The sequence below is a fragment of the Drosophila serrata genome, unplaced genomic scaffold (assembly GCF_035046125.1).
Source record: "Drosophila serrata isolate PLE 108 unplaced genomic scaffold, ASM3504612v1 contig_165, whole genome shotgun sequence".
NCBI classification, from domain to species: domain Eukaryota; kingdom Metazoa; phylum Arthropoda; class Insecta; order Diptera; family Drosophilidae; genus Drosophila; species Drosophila serrata.
The window spans coordinates 786,508-804,527 of NW_028257063.1; the positions used below are offsets into that span (position 1 = coordinate 786,508).

Consider the following 18,020-nt stretch of genomic DNA (forward strand, 5'->3'; position numbering starts at 1 on the left):
CACGAAATGCGACTACAGTATGGCAGAATCGGATAAACATTAAAGTAATGCGTAGTTCAAGTTTTGACTACTGTTAGTTTAATTTTATTATCTGTAAATTGCTTTAGGTAAATGCTTGGTCAGTTGGAATCCTCGGAGCTATCACTGTAGGCAGCCAAAAGGGACAAACCAGCTGGAGCTGATGGTGGAGGATTTGTGGTTTTACTTTCAGATTGTCCAGCTGTTTGTGGTGGGTTGGATTGCCTAGTTGTCACTACTGCCGCCTTTGGTTTGACCAGAACTAAGGGGGTCTTTCTTTTAACCAGCGGCCGCTGCGTGGCAGAAGCTTTGCTAGATGAAGCGGACACGGATAAACTCAGTGTGCTGGACTTGGCCTGTTTAGCCAGCGGTGGGGCAGGCAATCGGTCTACCTCCGGCTTCTCCTCCTTGACCTCTTCAATAATTTCCTCGGCCACAACACGAGAGCCGCCCTCCGATTTGTTCTTAAAGTTGACAGACCTTAGGGAAAGTTTGTAAGTTTTTAATAGAAAATATGGACAAAAGGCCACACTCACTTGATGAACTCCTCGTCCTCGCGCTCCTCCCGCTCCTGACGCTCCCTCTCCGTCTCGCCCGTGTTGTACTGCTGCAGCATGGTCGTATAGTCCACCGTCTGCTGGCGCCGGTTCAAGTCTCGCAGCTCCTCCAAGCTCTCGAGCATTTCGATCTCGTTGCGCGACTGCTGTGTGCGGTTCTCTAGAAGCTTCATCGGGTTGTTGGCCTCCTCATCGCGCAGCTCTTGCTCCTCCCGCCGTGCCTGCTCTTCGGCCAACTTTAGGGCCATAAAGTTCCTGGTGGCGCCCGCCTCAATCTCGTAGTCAGTGTTCTGCGGATCCGTCTTGAACGAGATCTCCTGCAGGCAGCGTGTGCACTTGATATAGAACCTGTAGATGCGGATTCCAAGGTACGTCTCGTTCTCCACGTCCTCCTTTCGGGCATTAAACTTCTTGCCCTTGTAGATATACTCCCCGCAGGTCTTGCAGCGCATGTTAAACGGAGCCATCAGTCGTACGGTGTACTGCCGGTTTTTGGCCAGTTTCATGCGCGGAATCTTCGACGGATCGAAGTCCGGGGGATAGTATTTCTGCAAAGGATCGATCGGGTTTAGCGGCGCAGCTCGAGCTTGTCCATATATAAGTAGTTATACTTACGTTTAGCACTTTGCGCTCGGACATTTTGCGATAAAATTGAGTTTATTGCAAAATAAATACAAAATTGTTTAGTATTAGAGATGGCAAACCATATGATTTCCTATCGACGATACCGATTTTTTAGATCTAAGCAAGACTAGTGTTGGTAAATCTGTTTTGAGCTGTACTGGAAAATGTGTAAAAAAGCAACCGCCAAATTCAAATTAGTTTAAGAAAAACAAAACATTCAAATTCAAGCTGGAATATATATGCTTCGTTTATAAATAAGGAATAGGTAAAACAAACATGGTTTTTTAATACAATTTGCAAAATTTATATCCACTTTAAAAGCTTTAGTTATGCTTTAAAAACATTTCTTTGGCTATAATTGCTGCTACGTTCTGCTTGTACAATACGTATCCAATAAATACACAGCTCCTGGACATCACAGCTTTTCTTTTTTCACATGTTGCTGCTGCTCGTAGAGGGCTCATTGCTGCCCATTGTGGAAGGCGAAGTGCTTTTCCGCAGGCCAGAGAATCGCGCCGGCAACTGCAGAGTGGGCACATCGATATTATCGGCGTTAGGAGCAGAGGACACCTGGTGCTCCGCTTCACCACTTCCCACTTCCACGTCAGGGAAGCTTACCTTCTTAGGCGCCGCAAGCGGTGGAATCGTTTGAGACTTGGGACGCCCCTCCAGCTTCAAGGCTGCTCGAGGAATCTTTTGCTTCACTAGCTCATAGGTGCAGGCGTAGAGGAACGTGTACTGCTGCAGGGTTTGCACCATCTTCATGCGCTGTGGAATAGGAGGATGAGTAAGAAGATATGCTCTTGTTCTCAGGAGTTCAGTATTCGTACCTGAAATCGCAGTTTCTTCACCGTCTCGAAGATATTAATTTTCGACTCGCTCTTCAAACGCTGCATGATCAGATCCAGGCCAATGAAGGTGCCCGTCCTGCCCACTCCTGCGCTGCAATGGACGACAATGGGCGAGTAGCTGGGCCGCCTTTCAGCCTTCACCTTTTTAACGAAGGTAATTAGGTGCATGGGATCCGCGGGACAGCCGTGGTCGGGCCACTTCTTGAAGTAGAAGTGGATCACCTTCTCCTTCAGGCCGTACTTGTCGTGGATAACCGAGAGCTCGGTGCGATCGTACAGCTCGAAGACTTCCTTAGACTTGATAGTGACCGTTAATCCCCTCATTGTGTACGGGAAATACTCGTGGCACTTGATCTGCGGGGAAGAGTATGCTTTGCCTATCCAATTTAAAGGTATTTCATATTACTCACCATATCGTTCTCACGGAACTGGGTAACCTGAACAATGACCCGCACGTTATACTGCAGGACCATGCGCCAAAAGTCCATTATGCTCTCCGGCTTTGGTCCCTGCGTGGCTATGTACTCCTTTTTTCGCGGATCTCCCTGCGGAATATAGAAATATTAAAGAGGAACCTGTCTAAACCTCCCTGGACTTACATCTATAAAGGAGGCGTTGATATAGTCCGATCCCTCGGCATCTATGTCGAGGATTACACGGTTCTTGTCGTCTGTGAAAAAGAACAAAGGTTTAAATTATCACAAACCCTTAGATTTCGCATTGCACTCACAGGGATAAATGTCCGCATATCGATTCTTATGGCAACCCAACTCGGAGGCGGCATAGCTCAGTTCCAGAGCCTGCACGGTGATCTCCTTGAACTCCCGCGCCAGCTTCTCCGGCTTGGCCACCTCCGCATAGAAGATGGCAAAGTTCTTGGCAATCACATTTCCAAACGGATCCTCGATACCCTGGCCGGAGTCGCGATGCCTGCACAAGAAACAGATCACGGTTAGGAATCTCTTTACATAAGGAAATCACCAAGAGATTTAAACTTACCATGCCATCCGCTTCCGCACCCAAAGCACCGCCAGTCCAATGACAAAAGCCAGCAACAGACAGCTACACACGCTCACCAGGATCAGAGTAACCTTAAGGGCCGCCTCTGTCTTGAAGTACACCACAGCGGCGTCACTGTATCCGGACTTGGTGAACAGTCGCACCACCATGTTGTACTCCGTATCCGGCCGCAGTGGGCCGTTGCAAAAGCGCTTGCCCTCGTTACACTTGTCAGTCCCAATGGTAAAGACTATTTCCAGCGATTCCAAATCCACATCCCGGCTCTGCCGTTCCCTAGTGGTCACCACCGGCTGCCAGCGCTCCTCCGTTGTTTGGTATTGCAAGATACAAGATGGCCCTGTGCCATCGCCTCCAGCTTGCTCATAATTCAAGACGTTGGGCCAACTGTCTCCGACGTTGTACTCCAGTTTTGGGACATCCGCGCAGCTCGAGAGAAGAAGCGCAATATAGGTTATCTCTCCAGAGTCAGATTGCAAGATTTCCGCCGGAAGTCTAACGACCGCCGACTTGGTTGGGTGATTCGTCTGCTGGGGGATCACTTTCATATCGTCCACCACTTGCTTGCTCAGGACAGCGGGTACTACAATGAAGTAAAGATCACGATCAGCCAATACTGGAAACTTTAGAATGTTTTGTGCTACAGATAGGTCAGCTGTGCTCAAGATTTGTGAAGAGCTACATAATTTTCGTGCAAAGAATAACAGACTCACATCCAGCTGGAGACTCCCATGAACCGGGCACACTTCCGCTTAGCTCCTCCACTTCTCGGTTTTTGACGGCCACCTGAACAGTGTAAGCATACTGCGGTAGCATATCGGTCTCCGTGTACGACATCCTTCCCTTGAGGTTTTCCGTGTCCAGGGCCACCCTTCGCTGGAATGCAACCGGATTGTAGTTTGCCCGGCTTCCGCTGAAGCTCAGCTGGAAGTACTCAATTTCGCCATTGGATTTGCAGGGCACCGTCCAGGTGATGGTCACGTTCGCGCTGTACTCATTGTTGTCATTCGCCGGACCCTGGGGCAATACGGACAGCTGGGTCACGTTGTCGGAGACTGAAAGGCCAAGGTGTTCCATGAATACATGCGTGCTTAGAAATAGTTTCAGTTACATACGTAAAATCGTTTAATTATGAAATTAAGATACACGTCCATGCTAAATTATGCAACCCTTCACTCACCTGTCGGACGGGTGGTGCCAATCACAGGTGCCGTGTAGTCACCCATTCCAAAATCGTTCTGGGCCGCCACCTGCATTATATATCTTACCGACGGCGCCAATCCCGTGAAATTAGCATTCAGATCTCCCTTGGTCTCTGGCTTGGAGTCCTCAACGATTGCGGGGCAGTCCTCCGGCACAAAGTAGCTGGCCTCATGACGCATCAGAAAGACCTGGTAGTACTTGATCGGGCCATTCAGATAGGTGGGTTGGCTCCAGTTGAAATGCAGGCTATTCCGGGTGCTGCCGATGAACTGCACATTCTCTGGCTGCTCGGGAACTGGGAAGTGTTTGGGAAAGCAACATAATTAAGCTCCTCCTACGATTGTTTGGCTCAGCTTACAGTAAGTTTCGGTCTGGAGATTATGTATGGTCTTCACGGGCGAAGGTCCTGCCACGTTGTACAATGTCACACTACAGGAGTAGTAGGTGTACGGGGAGAGCGGACTGAGTTTGGCCTGGAAGCCTGCAAGGGGAGCGAAATGATTAACATTCTCTCCGGGAGAAGGACTCCCTTTTGTCTATTTATACCTCGCTTACTGTGCCCCTCGACGTAACGCTCTGCGGAGGGATTGCGTACAGGTGAGGTGGTGCTGCAGTTGAAGAAGGCAAAGATGGTCAGACAAGTGTTGTTGTAGTCTGCATTGTTGGCCGACAACTCCAGGCTATGGGAGGCCGAACCTTTGCCCGTCGGCTGGAGAGTGATCTGCGTCCAAGTGGAAGTGGAAAAAGATAAGCTCTTTCTTTTTAAAATACTCTTTCATCTGCTACGCCTACCTTGGAGGTATCCACAATGGCCGGCCGGGTCTCTGCCGCAACCTGCCTTAACTGGCCATCCATACTCTCCCTGGTATAGGGAATGATCTGGATGATGTACACCTGACACGCCAGCAGATTGCTAAAAACCACGCTCGTGTTCTGGGTTGTGACACTTAGTGCCTCCACCTCCACCACCGTCACATCATCCATCCAGCCAGAGAGGCGGTAGCCATCGATACAGAGATCAGCGTAGACAGGTGTCAACCAGGTCAACTCTAGCGAGAAGGAATCGGGCAGCAAGACGGGCTCCAGGATCTGCGTCGGTTCTAAACAAAGTAGGAGTCTTTTATTCATTATATCAGCCCTTAAACTCTATCCTCAACACTTACGATCTTCGCTGACAGTGCCTTCATCCTGGTACCGGGATCCAGAGCTACCATTCAGCAAGATGGGCACTATCTCCACGGTGTAAATGCCACAAGGATCGAGATTATCAAAGGCAGCAACCTTCTCCAGGGTCACCAAGTCTCTGGTTTCATTGGCAGGACGCTGACTGGGTCCGGAAAGCTTTACACTGTAATTGGCCACACATCTGGGATGATCCTGGGGCGCGCTCCATGTCCAGCGTAGCTCCGTGGTATTGGAGACATGACTGGGCTCAAAGACAGCACTCGACACTGGCGTAGAATCACACAAGTAGGTTAGTTTAGGGTTAAGGAACTAATTTGACAAACGAAAGAACTCACCCTTTTCCGCCGATGTAAACTGCTGGGAGGACTTGGCCGTGGCGTTCTCATTGGTAAAGAGCTGAAAAGTGTAAAGCTCGCATCCTTGTAGATCCGTCAGTAGATACTCCCTGAGTTTGCCATCAGCCGAGACATCACTCCATTCGCATTCAACTTGAGGAATTTAAAGGGTTTACAATATATATTTATCCCTTCCAATAGCAAAACTCACCACTGTTGTACTCCGGCTGCGCTGGAGAGCTAGGCTCTTCTGTGCTGGCATCTGTGGAGGAGACCTCATCAGCGGTCGTCGTCATGGGCTCTTCGGTTGTGGTGGTTTCCGGTTCCTGAATGCAATCGTCGCGACGCCATTTGAAGACATAATTGCTGATGCAGTTCTCCTCGCTGGGATCGCCCCACTTGACCACCGTAATGCCATTGGCCAGGTTTGTAATGTTCATCGCTATATCCCCTGGCTCCGCATACAGAGTATCCACATTTTCGGTATCTTGGTCCACCACTTGACTGGCATTGTTGTGGGTCACCAAGGTAATGGTGTGCATCAGACACGACTTTACGCCTCTGAAGGTATGGGTGCTTTTATCGTTCAGCTGCTCCGTCGAATAGGTATCCGCCGCCTTGGCTTCGATCTTGAAGAGAGCCACGCAGGCGCGATCGGTCGTCTGCCAGGTCACCTTGATGGTGTTCGCAGTGGGCACCACCGAGGTCATTGTGGTCCTGGGCTCTGAAGGAAGAGTAAGGGACTTAGCGTAAATCTTAACCAGAATTTAAAAGAATTCCTCTTTGCAGATACTAAAATCTACAAGCTAGCAGAGCTGATAGTTTCAAGAAGATATTTCCAAACATTAGGAACTTTATTTATAGAAATGTTTACACTCACGTTTGTACTCGGTGTAGGCATAAATCGTTTGGTCTGGAAGAGGCGGATTCCCAACGTCAGATGCACGAAAACTAACCACGCAGGTGTAGAAGGTGCAGGGATCTAGGCTTTCGCTGCAAGTAAACAGAGTTTAGTGAAACGTATCTGCATGAGATTAGAACCCTCTAATTCTTACCATACGTGAGCCTCGTTCGCCTTGGTCTCTGTACCGCTTCCATTGCGACAGGTGACGCTGTCGATGGCATATTCCGTGCCATCGGAGATCTTGAAGGCAAGAGTGTAAGCCGTGGACACTACGTTGACCTCAACCTCTGAAATGGGAGAAGGAGAAAGGTTAGAATTATGTCAGGGGTGTCAGGGGTGATATATTTGATAACCAAATAGTTAAATATACTCACTTTCAGCAAGTTCCTGGCTCCCACTGATGGCATTTCCTGTTATGTCAGATTGTCCTTGGGCCCAGGCGATCCACAGGGTCAACAGGATCAGCCGGATTACCTGGATGTTTGATTTCCAGTGTGTGGTGTCCATCTTAGGACCACATTGCTTCTGACAACTGTGCTGCTGTGAATAATATCAGTTTTAAAAAAAATATTAATAATTAATTAATAACCCAGGGGGAGATGCTAAGTGCAACCGGTTGCCTGTGGGATTTTCCATGAAGCAATAACCTCTCAAAAAACAAATCTACATTAATTCGAATACCTTTATTTAGGAATTCCAACTCAAAAATAAAACAAAAACAAGAAAGGAAAGAAAGATCAGAAAGCCGAAGTTAAGATACCCTTGGAGGACCGTTTTGAAAATCAATCACAACTACACTTAATAATCGCATTCTTTGAAACGATATTTATATATATTTTTATAAGAAATCAAATCAAAGTTTAAAAAACTCATAACTCAGCCCAAAAATCGTTAATTTTAATTCTGAAAGCGTTCCTATGTTAGTTTTTATTAGGGTAATAAATCTACTTACTCAATTTAAAATTAAAATTTTTTTCAATTTTTGACAATTTTAAATATAAAATTTCGAAAAAATTGGCAAATTTTGATTTTCTCTCGGGGATGGCTAGATCGACTCGGCTGTTGATGCTGATCAGGAATATATATGATTTATAGGGTCGGAAATGACTCCTTCACATATTTACAAGCTTCTACTTAAATTATAATACCCTATTGAAGGGTATAAATAAGAGTTCACTGTACTTGTGCGCCAGCGAAAGGTGATGATTCGGAGATCTCTTTAGAGATTCTGGCACATCCAGTTGCTGACCAGCGCAACAATTTTTGTTTTCTTTTTGTGTGGAAGTATTTAAACCAAGGCCTGTACTGCCTGAGACTGATTTGTGATAATTACAGAAAATCCGCCGTGGATTGGAAAATGTAAACAAAGCACGAGGCAAGATATCAAAGTCGGGGACTTACACAAGCCAACAGGAACGATTCAAAACCGATCAAAACTCAGGGAAGCAAGCTGCTTAAAGGCTGTTCAATGTCAGGTGGATTCAGAGAGAATCTTATCACTTGGGGGGAGGGCACTTCACACCGCCCAGAAAAGTGGTCAATACAGAGCCGATACAGATAGCGATTATAATCTGCTCGTTGGACAACCCAATATTGCTTGCTATAAATTAAAACTCTTAACGAGCGACGGTGGAATACCCATTAATCAAGGCTTTGTTTGCAATCCCATCACGCATTGATTGTGAATTATAAATAGATATAAACACTTTAGCTGCCGATATGCGAGATATAGAAGTAGTATGCGTCATCCGGCGATCTAATAGAACGAAATACCGCGAAATCGGCAGCACTAATTACTAATTTCTACTGTCGTCGTTGTCGGAAGGAAGATACATCACTTTGGCGCAAATAAAATTACATTTCTCGATACTTATTAATGGTTCGCCAGCCAACACACGTTCTTTATCTAAAATGGAATGAAGACAATTATTTGCCAGGTTCTACGATGCGCTGCGCTGGCTTGTTTAAACAAATCACTGAGAGTTCCAAACGCCGAAGCGCCAAATAAGCCAATAATAACAATTTAACGGTTACACACACGACCGACCGACCAACCAACTGAACGAACTGTCTTTATCAATGGCATATAATCAGTGTTGTCCAGATAACACGAGCATATGGCTGAGCGGAGGCCATAAATTGCTTTCGATTTTCAAATGGGAATCGGAACGCCATAAATAAAGGCAGCTTTCAGTGGCCAATGGATTATCCTGAATCACCGCCTATTGTTACACGATCAACCAATATCACTCTGTCGGCTATCGCGGGGATGTAATGCGAACAAATGGCTGTTTAATTCGATCTCTGATAACATTCCAGTGCCGAAATTTGGCAAATGATTTACATTATTCGGCAATTTGCACAATGAATTCGGCGGGAATAAAACACTGCACCACTACCACTCACTGCTAAAGAAAGATCGTTGGTTTTTGGGGTGCGCGCGACCGCGAATATTTTTCAGTCACTTGAATAATCAAAGGAATCGACCAAATCTCGCCTTGAATGTAACTTCTTCCGCTGAGCGTTTGTTGAGCACTGAGCGAAAGGGAATAATGAATAGTCTCTGATGCTCATTTGGCGCTGATAAGGAATAAGTTACTCTCATCGTAAGTGTGTGAGTAAGATAACAACAAATGCGATTTCACCACACTCGGTAGGGCCAAGAACAGTGCAATAAAGTAAACAATACCAGTTTTCCAAGAAAATTTGTAAAACAAAGCACAAAGTATTCATGTCTATTTTCAGCTAAGGGTTTTTGAAAAATAACAGTTTAGCAGATATCGCGCCAAAGAAAAATGTCTCTTAGAGAAGACACTTTTTTTCGCTTTTCCGTAGTTTTTTCGGTAGTTGTATCGGCTCCGATAGCTGCAAAACAAGTTCGATAAAAATATCGAACTAGTGAAGCGGGAATTTTCTAATTATTTCAATTTAAAACAACATTATCAAATTTATGCATTATTTACATTCATTCCTTACAAAATAGTTAATAATTGAAGATAATTTAAGGCTTTGACTGCAGAAAGCTTTATTAAAAACACGGCATTTACATATATTTATACATAAATCGTAAGTGGAAAGAAAAATTAACAGAATAAAAAACAAAACAAGAAATACGAACAACAGGTCCCAAGTGACCGTATATCTTTTTTCCTAAAATCTAGATTTTTACATAAGAGCTCTTATCGATATTTTTTACATGTGTTTACCCAATATTAATTAATTAAAAATGCCATCGATGTTTTCATCGACGTGTTGCTCACCTCTACTGGTCAGCATTCTGCGTAATTCTTTTCAACAATTCGAACTAAATAAATAAAGCGAGTTATAAATATATAAACCAATAACTTGATGTAAGTATGCCTAGCGCATAACGAAATGTGATCGAAACGCGAACGTCCCGAGTTGACGACATTTTTCGCAATGGTGACTTGTGTGCAATGGCAATTGGGAAAAAATGAAAAAGTGTCAAATGTATGACCCGTGACATAGTGTTAGTGCGCGCGTTATGTACCGAGAAATGAATAATAGAAAGCTCCTCTGGAGCAGCCACTATAAAATATTGTGCGTTCGAGTTACGGACATTTGTCCTTTTCCCATTTTGCATATTGTCTTTTGGACTATCCTCATCGCGCCCCCTCTCTCTATCCAAGATGGCCGTCGTAACAGTATTTTCGTTTGTGGCGTTGTTGTTGTTATTGTGTTTGCCTTGTGTTTGTTATTGAAAAGAAAACGAAAAAGCAAGAGAAAGAGTTATGCAAATTATGCACAATTTGTGTTAAACAAAAAGCCAAACCAGCCGTGTGCAAGGCGAAATAAAAGAAGATACAAGAAAACAATTACATTTTTTACAACCACCAGAAAGCGATGACACATCGCCTGGTGCCTTGGTGTTGGTGTGTGTGCGTGTGTGCCGTGTGATTTTTTGCGCATGTGTTGGGGCATTCGTCCTCCCCCTCACCACAGCAAAAGCCTGAACGATTGATCGATTTTTACCCAAGTCAAGCCAACTCCCCGATTCCTGGCATAGTTTCGCCCACCACCTTTACCCGGCCCCGAACCCGGGAGTGTGGCAAGAAATAGTTCAAACCAGTTCTGCCAATGCAGAAGAAATCTCGTTTTATTTTCATCACTTTGGTGTTGTGTGTTTTTACAGTTTTTCCGTTTTGGACTTTTTTTTCTTATTTTTTTTTGCTTCGTTCATGGCCAGGGCATTCTTTGAGGTATTCGAGAGCCGTTGTGTTTGCGATTTCCCGGAATGTGTGTGGAAAGCGCTGAGACAGCCCGTCTGTCTGCCAATTGTTGTTATCTTCTTGGGCCTTATCTGGGTTGCTGTTTATTCCACGTTCCCAGCTGAAGGTTATTGCAAAAAGAACAGCTAAACCCCCTTCTAAGCCCACCTAAAGGTTAAAGCCAGGAGTTTTCGTCACATTTTCGTTCCCTGCACTCAAGCTTTGTACTTGCATTCGCGGTCTGGCGTGTGTGGGCGAGTATGTCTGTGTGTGTGGGTTAATCAATGAAACACGCAAATCGAGTAAACAAGAAAAAGCAAGTGCAAGGTCTGTTTGCCAGAGCGGGAGAAAGAATTGCACACTGCACCGCTGCCTCAGAGGCAAAAAGAGAGCTCTGGCTGGCATCCTTATTGAGTGTGTGAGTTAGCTGCAGCCCTGGTCTCGCTCCCACGCCCCCGCGATCCGTCGTCTTCCGCGAGAGCATTTAAAATTCAAATATTAAATTAGCTTGGGCAAGTGCATCGGCAGCAATGGGAATGTGCCCGCTTGCTGCTGCTACTCACTGATTTAGTAACATTTCAGGCGAAGCGTGCGACCCAAACGACGCCCCCTTTTCATTGTGTTTTTCGCTATGTGGCACAAACACACACAATCGGAGGAGGGTACGGTTACAATGCGCATGTCGTTGTGTTGCCACAACAGAAATACTGTTGACTCCGTCCGGCATTCAGGGAGTTAAAGGAGCCACCCTGCCTCCCCCCGCTTACGGCCGCTTGTGGCCCATGCTCCGTTTCCATTAATACGCGTGACGTTGGTGGCACTCTTATTGATTTCCATGCGGTATATTTAGATGCGCAGTTAGCGGGCCACCGGTCCACCCACAGAATATATATACATATATTCAAATGTCTCGTCACTGCCACCGAGAGCGTCCCTTTCCATTCGATTCCAAGCCATGCCATCCCGTACAGCAGCTGATAAGCCTCGCTCGGTGGAGGTGACTCACGGCTATTTGGAGTGCAAAGCAGCGGTTCTGGGAACTTGTTTGGTCAGTTTTTGGTTGTGGTTTGTCTTTTTTGCTAGTAGGAAAAAATCGTTAAATATCATTTGGCCAAAAATAATTTGAAAACGTCATTTCCTAGTATGTGCTGTGTGTGAGTTTGTCTGCGAAAACAGCTGCGGTTCGAGTAATAGCACTTAATTATAATTGTTTTGATTCCAGTGATTATTTTACTTATTTATATAATATATGTTTATATATAAAATAAACCATAGTCGAATTTTCATAACTGTATAACTAAATTAAGTTAAAAATTGCTATGGCCTTGCATTTTAGTCGGAAGCTCCAAAAACATTGAGGGAGTCATTTCCGACCCCATAAATCATATATATTCTTGATCAGCATCAACAGACGAATCTTTCTAGCCATCTCCGGCAGAAAATAATTTTTTTCAAAAATGTTCAATTTTTTCAAAAAAAGGAAAAAATTAAATTAAAATTAAAAAAAAATTAAAATTGTCAAAAAAGTCGTTTTTTTTAGATTTTAAACTGAGTATACAGAATTGTTAACCTCGTAAAAACTAACATGGGAAAGCTTTCCGAATTGAAATTAATGGCTTTTTGGCTTAGTTATGAGATTTTTAAACATCGATTGTCATGTAAAAATTAGTGCATAAATTAATACTTATTTCTGATCCCTTGCAGTTTTATAATTTTAGTCGTAAAAATTTTAATATAGAAAATATCAATTCAATTCAATTCAATCTTTAGTTTCCCGAAGCTTGCATCCTTTTTTGTTCTTAGATGAGAATGGTTGAAATATCTTGAAATTGAAAGTATCTAAACATTTAAAAAGTTGGATAAACGAATAATAAGTCTATATAGTGATGTCTTTATCATTTGACCTATAAAAGCATTCACCATTGAATAGTTTCTTTAATCTTAAGAACTATTAATTTGCCCTTAGCTGTATCTGTTTATGCTACTTCCTCCATCGCACGCTCTTTCGCAGCCTTATTTACCTATAAGAAGTTGCTTGAACTACCGTTAAGTCCGGCTAATTGGCTTTGCCCACAGCCGGCCGTCATGTGTTGTTGGCAACGCGGCTGTTGGCTGTCCAGCGTTTGTTATCAAGTACGCGAGATATGCGCTCGCTTTTAGCCGCCGTTGATTGTCGCTTTATGGCGTGCTATACCTGTGATTTGTCCACCTTGAGTTGATTGAATTGGTCTAGCAATGCCAAAAGCAACACAAAAGTTGCACTTACTAAAGCGAAGCAACAGCAGTGTCTAGTTTTGTCTGATTCCATTTGGAAGCTTAGATTTTCGCGATTGCTGTCGAACGACCCTTGAACTTATGGATGACGAGTGCAGCTGGATTGCAGGGCTACCAACTTGTTGTACGCTCTGAGCTTTCCCAACAGCTTTTCGATTATTATTATTCGTGAGGTAAGAGAGCACAAACAAAAATTTGTGCCAGAAACCGAAAACGGTTCAACGTTGCTGATGGCGATAATGATGATGATGCTCCGTAGCAATGAACTGAAAATACAAGAATATAATGACTAGACGAAAGATGAGCAGAAGAAACACATATACTGTGGCCAAAAAATAAAGAAAAAACCGAAACAAACCTCAAGAAATGTGGGTGACTTGCCCTCCATGAGAATTCAAACGAAACTCGCTGGCATTTTTGGCATTTAACTTTTGCGAAACCAATTTCCTGTCTCTGGCATCATGATACAGTCCAACTTCCATAACTTGAACTTTGAGTAGATCCATATTCTCTCTTTCTAGCAAACTAAGTAAAAATAATATTAGATTACAGATTAATTAGAAAATAGTTTATATAGGTTAAACTAACATGCCCCCACTGTATGCATATATGTATTTAACGCCCTTACGTCTTTCATTTGCAGAATTACAAAAATTGAAAGCGGTTAACCGAATCGAACGAGAGCAGAATAACAAGCCAAATCGGGGAACAGTATGAAAATGGTGTTGTCGCAACGGCAGCGCGAGGAGCTGTAAGTCATATTAACCACCCTTCCATAGTTTATCCCTATTTAAACATGATTTTTCTTTTGTTCTCTAGTAACCAAGCGATTGCCGATTATCTGGGCTCAAATGGCTACGCCGACTCTCTGGAGACCTTCCGAAAGGAGGCCGATATCAGCACGGAGGCGGAAAAGAAGTTCGGCGGACTGCTCGAAAAGAAGTGGACGTCCGTCATCCGGCTGCAGAAGAAGGTGATGGAATTAGAGGCTAAATTGGCCGAAGCTGAGAAGGAGGTCATCGAGGGTGCGCCCACAAAGAACAAACGCACGCCCGGCGAGTGGATACCGCGGCCGCCAGAGAAATACTCCCTAACCGGACATCGGGCCAGCATAACTAGGGTAAGTTTTCCTTTTAAACTCATCGGTGTGTTAAGCTAATGGATTTCTTAATCATTTATAGGTAATATTTCATCCCATTTTTGGCCTAATGGTGTCCGCATCCGAGGATGCCACCATTAAGATCTGGGACTTTGAAACTGGCGAATACGAGCGCAGTCTCAAGGGACACACAGACTCGGTGCAGGATGTGGCATTCGATGCCCAGGGCAAGCTATTGGGTAAGTCTTAAAGCTTAAAGTTTATTTTCAATAACATAATATCGATTTCTTTTCAATGAAGCTTCCTGCAGTGCGGACTTGTCCATCAAATTGTGGGATTTCCAGCAGAGCTATGAGTGTGTCAAAACCATGCATGGTCACGATCACAATGTTTCGTCGGTGGCCTTTGTACCCGCCGGCGACTACGTTCTGTCCGCATCGCGAGACCGCACCATCAAAATGTGGGAGGTGGCAACAGGGTAAGCATAAGCAGGGGACGACGGCGTGTTTGAAAGTAACTTGACCAATCTGTTGATTTGCCTGCTCCCCAGTTACTGTGTGAAAACCTACACGGGCCATAGAGAGTGGGTGCGAATGGTGCGAGTGCACATCGAAGGCAGCATCTTTGCCACATGCTCAAATGATCACACAATACGTGTTTGGTTGACGAATTCAAAAGACTGCAAGGTGAGTGAGCGCATGCGGGGAAGTAGCTTATGCTGGCAACGAAGTTAACTAAAATTTAAATTAACTTGCAGGTTGAATTACGCGATCATGAGCATACCGTGGAATGCATTGCCTGGGCGCCGGAAGCCGCGGCCTCGGCGATAAACGAGGCAGCCGGAGCTGACAACAAGAAGGGCCACCACCAGGGTCCCTTCCTAGCCTCTGGCTCTCGCGACAAAACCATTCGCATTTGGGACGTCAGCGTCGGCCTCTGCCTGCTCACGCTGAATGGCCACGACAATTGGGTGCGTGGCCTGGCATTCCATCCGGGCGGCAAGTATCTGGTCTCGGCCAGTGATGACAAGACCATTCGGGTCTGGGACTTGCGCAACAAGCGATGCATGAAGACGCTATACGCGCATCAGCATTTCTGCACCTCCATAGGTAAGTCCTTTATCAGAAACTTGTACCTGAAAATACATAGAAAAACTGTGAAATCGTACTTTTTCATTGCAGATTTTCACAAAGCGCATCCGTACGTCATTAGCGGTAGCGTAGATCAAACAGTTAAGGTCTGGGAATGCCGTTAAATTAAAAGGAGCTCTCGGCAAAGAAAGGGTTCTTCTGCTTACTTCTCAATTTAAATAATAAATAAAGTTAATATATTGAATCACAACAACCCACACACCCACACATACGAGCAGTCTCAGCCACCTACGCGAAGGTTTAGTTTTCTAGGCGCTTTCTGTGTCAGCGTCCCAATGCAAAATATAAACGTAACTGTATTTAAAATCTGAATGAATGAAACTGGCGAAAAACGAATTATTTATTTAATTGTACGACCCTCTAACAACTAACTAACTACCTACCTACTATATACAAAGTACATATACATTAATGCCTAAAGAAATATAAACCTACCTACGATTATCGATTAAACCTTAAAGTAATGTCACGCCCCCTCTTTTACCAATCACAAGTAAGCAGGCTCGCGAAAGGAGAGAGTATTCACGCCGTTCATTCGACAGATACAGATCCATCCACAACAATGTACCCGAGCACTTGCATACACTTCAGAAATTCAATATCGCCGTGTTGACGTGTTTAATAGTGTTTGCAAACTATGAATAATGACAGCGAAATACGCCGAAGAAAATGAAAGTGAATGATGAAAAGTATTTCAGATACTTGGACAACAACTTGTAATCACAACAAGAGCTTCGTTATTGAGAATTAACTTGCTTTTACCATAAGTTTGAGGTAATTTTACGATAACAATGATTTGCTTCATTTTTTTACTCTACAACACGAGTTCCCCGAGTCCTGTTTTGTGTTCTTTTTGTCGCGAAAGGATCTTCACACAAAAGCAACAAAATCTATCAAAATGCTTACAAGTTTAAGTTGGCTTTAAGTTCAAAATATGATTTATGTTTACGGTTTACATATTAGAAAAATGCTGCAAATTTAATTGTAATAGTTTGTTTAAGTGCAACCGCAAAAATATACATATATAAATATTATACTATACAAATAATTATTTGTGGAAAAAATAAGAAACTAAAAACAAAATGTTCATAAAAATGTATGCAAAGAAACACCAGCAATTATAGAAGAGAATTTTTGGATTTAAAACAAATCGATTTACGGAAAACAATAAAAACTCGCTTCTTCAAAAAAAGGAAGAAAACTCAGAGAGAAATGTTTGTAGTGGTGACGGACTGTTTATCGTCAAGGATTTAATGTAGAATCTTGACTATCTATATATTGCCTTCGATGTCAAATTTTGAAAGCATTTATTGTACTCAAAAATGCTACATTTGATGCACTTAATTAACATAAGATATAGAAGCATGCACTAAACAAAAAACCATACAAACTCAATGCATACGTCGCAAAACCGCTTTTGTCTCAACCAAGCTGCTTTAAATCGATGCCCTCAGATAGTAAAACCGAGAAGATACTACTGGCGATGTGTAGAAATCGCTTAATATATATATAACGAAAGTACTATGAATAAAACTGCAATTTGTTTTATTAATACCTAGATTGTGTATTCTTGACCATAAATGCAAGCCTAAGAATCCTTATTGTCCTGGTCATCAGAGTTGGCTTTGTCTGGCTCTTGCTCCTTGTGATCAATGGCTTTTTCACGCGACGTATCAGTATTCGCTTCTGGTTCCTGGTCGGTTGTCTCTTGCTTTGATGGCTCTTCGTTGTCATGTGTGGACTCCTTGACAGCCCCTTCCAAACCATCTTTTCCTCGAGCTTCTGCAGTTTTCTCATCTTCCGAATCACTGCCACTAGACTCTGATACCTCCTTGGCTTCTGGCTTCTTCTGGTCGCGCGGCTTTTTCGCCCGCTGCTTCTTCTTAAGCCGTTTGGCTCGCTTCTTTGCAGTTTTTTCTTCGGCTGCTCGACGATTGTCGTCCAGCTTTTGCTGGTAGGCATCGTCCGCTGCTTCCCGGGCGCTCTGATTTTGTATGTTCTTCTGGCGGGCGTACTCCTTGCGACGCAAATGGCGGTAGACATGGAACTCACCGGAACCGGCTCCAGCGCTGCTTCCCATCACGTTTCGCACAAAACTGGGCACCGAGGACATGTAGTCCCGCTCCCGACGCTGCTCTGGTATGATCACGGGCTTATCCTGACCAATTAAGAACCAATTGATATTGAGTGTGTTTAGTCGACGAATTCATCCATACTCACCGGGTTCTTCATGAGCTTCTCCAGCTTCAGCCGTTGCAGATCTGTGGCGGTTTTGACAAATGGTCGGAGGGGTTTGTCCTTCCCATCGGAATCGCTACCTCCGGATCCGTCATCCTTCTTCTTTTTCTTGGGCTTGTGCTCGGATTCCTTAACCAAATTCTTTATAAGCGACATTATTTGTTATTTTATGTTGTTCGCGGCTGTTGGCTGTTTCGCAGAAAATACTCCGCCGCATATCGATTTGGTACTTTTTCATTGGTGCACTGGTCACATTTATTCTCTGAATTAAAATTTTATTGCAAGTCCAATTGAACAAATTTACTGATTCTAATCACTACGTAATCATCCCGGAA

General features: G+C 44.0%; 4 protein-coding genes and 1 long non-coding RNA gene across 13 annotated transcripts; 1 reads left to right on the forward strand and 4 right to left on the reverse strand.

The window, feature by feature from the left end:
• Positions 1-55: 55 nt before the first annotated feature.
• Positions 56-1,331, reverse strand: LOC110176330 (splicing factor YJU2). The gene is made up of 3 exons (XM_020942649.2): positions 1,191-1,331; positions 555-1,123; positions 56-498 (listed from the first exon to the last, which is right to left on the reverse strand). Exons 1-3 carry the CDS (start codon positions 1,212-1,214, stop codon positions 120-122), a joined length of 972 nt encoding a protein of 323 aa, XP_020798308.2. The 5' UTR covers positions 1,215-1,331; the 3' UTR covers positions 56-119.
• On the reverse strand, positions 1,327-9,248 carry Ptp52F (Protein tyrosine phosphatase 52F). 6 transcript variants are annotated; one of them, XM_086826861.1, is made up of 18 exons: positions 7,069-7,231; positions 6,846-6,981; positions 6,671-6,783; positions 6,002-6,514; positions 5,791-5,943; positions 5,434-5,721; positions 5,063-5,370; positions 4,817-4,991; positions 4,629-4,751; positions 4,248-4,565; positions 3,781-4,122; positions 3,050-3,650; positions 2,781-2,980; positions 2,650-2,720; positions 2,461-2,595; positions 2,030-2,404; positions 1,818-1,967; positions 1,327-1,356 (listed from the first exon to the last, which is right to left on the reverse strand). In XM_086826861.1, the coding sequence occupies exons 1-18, from the start codon at positions 7,199-7,201 to the stop codon at positions 1,327-1,329; spliced, it is 4,164 nt and encodes a 1,387-aa protein (XP_086682987.1). In that variant the 5' UTR covers positions 7,202-7,231. The 6 variants fall into 6 exon arrangements, with proteins under 6 accessions (XP_086682987.1, XP_020798309.2, XP_020798310.2 ...); XM_020942650.2 differs by lacking the exon at positions 1,327-1,356 and adding an exon at positions 9,101-9,248 and having other exon boundaries at positions 1,422-1,967; positions 7,069-7,234; XM_020942651.2 differs by lacking the exon at positions 1,327-1,356 and adding an exon at positions 9,101-9,231 and having other exon boundaries at positions 1,422-1,967.
• Positions 9,249-9,912: 664 nt separating this feature from the next.
• Lis-1 (LisH and WD40 domain-containing Lis-1) lies at positions 9,913-17,001 on the forward strand. Of its 4 annotated transcripts, none has more exons than XM_020942680.2 (8): positions 9,913-10,044; positions 13,841-13,948; positions 14,017-14,317; positions 14,379-14,535; positions 14,597-14,774; positions 14,847-14,982; positions 15,054-15,405; positions 15,478-17,001. In XM_020942680.2, the coding sequence occupies exons 2-8, from the start codon at positions 13,911-13,913 to the stop codon at positions 15,549-15,551; spliced, it is 1,236 nt and encodes a 411-aa protein (XP_020798339.1). In that variant the 5' UTR covers positions 9,913-10,044; positions 13,841-13,910; the 3' UTR covers positions 15,552-17,001. The 4 variants fall into 4 exon arrangements, with proteins under 4 accessions (XP_020798339.1, XP_086682994.1, XP_086682993.1 ...); XM_086826868.1 differs by having other exon boundaries at positions 9,932-10,255; XM_086826867.1 differs by having other exon boundaries at positions 9,969-10,165.
• Positions 11,735-13,200, reverse strand: LOC147644490 (uncharacterized). The gene is made up of 2 exons (XR_015270361.1): positions 12,945-13,200; positions 11,735-12,002 (listed from the first exon to the last, which is right to left on the reverse strand). It is a non-coding gene; the product is annotated as an uncharacterized LOC147644490 (long non-coding RNA).
• Positions 16,987-17,938, reverse strand: LOC110176342 (uncharacterized). Its single transcript, XM_020942671.2, has 2 exons — positions 17,668-17,938; positions 16,987-17,605 (listed from the first exon to the last, which is right to left on the reverse strand). The coding sequence occupies exons 1-2, from the start codon at positions 17,839-17,841 to the stop codon at positions 17,036-17,038; spliced, it is 744 nt and encodes a 247-aa protein (XP_020798330.2). The 5' UTR covers positions 17,842-17,938; the 3' UTR covers positions 16,987-17,035.
• Positions 17,939-18,020: the final 82 nt, after the last annotated feature.

What these genes read in the sequence shown, in the direction of transcription:
- LOC110176330 (XM_020942649.2), bottom strand. Translation starts at nt 1,214, where the DNA reads ATGTCCGAGCGCAAAGTGCTAAAC. An exon ending in CCGAGCGCAAAGTGCTAAAC is followed by an intron (nt 1,124 to 1,190) that starts GTAAGTATAACT and finishes GATCCTTTGCAG; the next exon opens with AAATACTATCCCCCGGACTT. An exon ending in GAGGACGAGGAGTTCATCAA is followed by an intron (nt 499 to 554) that starts GTGAGTGTGGCC and finishes ACTTTCCCTAAG; the next exon opens with GTCTGTCAACTTTAAGAACA.
- Ptp52F (XM_020942650.2), bottom strand. Translation starts at nt 7,201, where the DNA reads ATGGACACCACACACTGGAAATCAAACATCCAGGTAATCCGGCTGATC. An exon ending in AGGCACTGTCAGCGAAGATC is followed by an intron (nt 5,371 to 5,433) that starts GTAAGTGTTGAG and finishes TACTTTGTTTAG; the next exon opens with AACCGACGCAGATCCTGGAG. An exon ending in AGTTCCGTGAGAACGATATG is followed by an intron (nt 2,405 to 2,460) that starts GTGAGTAATATG and finishes TCTTCCCCGCAG; the next exon opens with ATCAAGTGCCACGAGTATTT.
- Lis-1 (XM_020942680.2), top strand. Translation starts at nt 13,911, where the DNA reads ATGAAAATGGTGTTGTCGCAACGGCAGCGCGAGGAGCT. An exon ending in ATCGGGCCAGCATAACTAGG is followed by an intron (nt 14,318 to 14,378) that starts GTAAGTTTTCCT and finishes AATCATTTATAG; the next exon opens with GTAATATTTCATCCCATTTT. An exon ending in TGCCCAGGGCAAGCTATTGG is followed by an intron (nt 14,536 to 14,596) that starts GTAAGTCTTAAA and finishes TTTTCAATGAAG; the next exon opens with CTTCCTGCAGTGCGGACTTG.
- LOC110176342 (XM_020942671.2), bottom strand. Translation starts at nt 17,841, where the DNA reads ATGTCGCTTATAAAGAATTTGGTTAAGGAATCCGAGCACAAGCCCAAG. An exon ending in AGAAGCTCATGAAGAACCCG is followed by an intron (nt 17,606 to 17,667) that starts GTGAGTATGGAT and finishes TTAATTGGTCAG; the next exon opens with GATAAGCCCGTGATCATACC.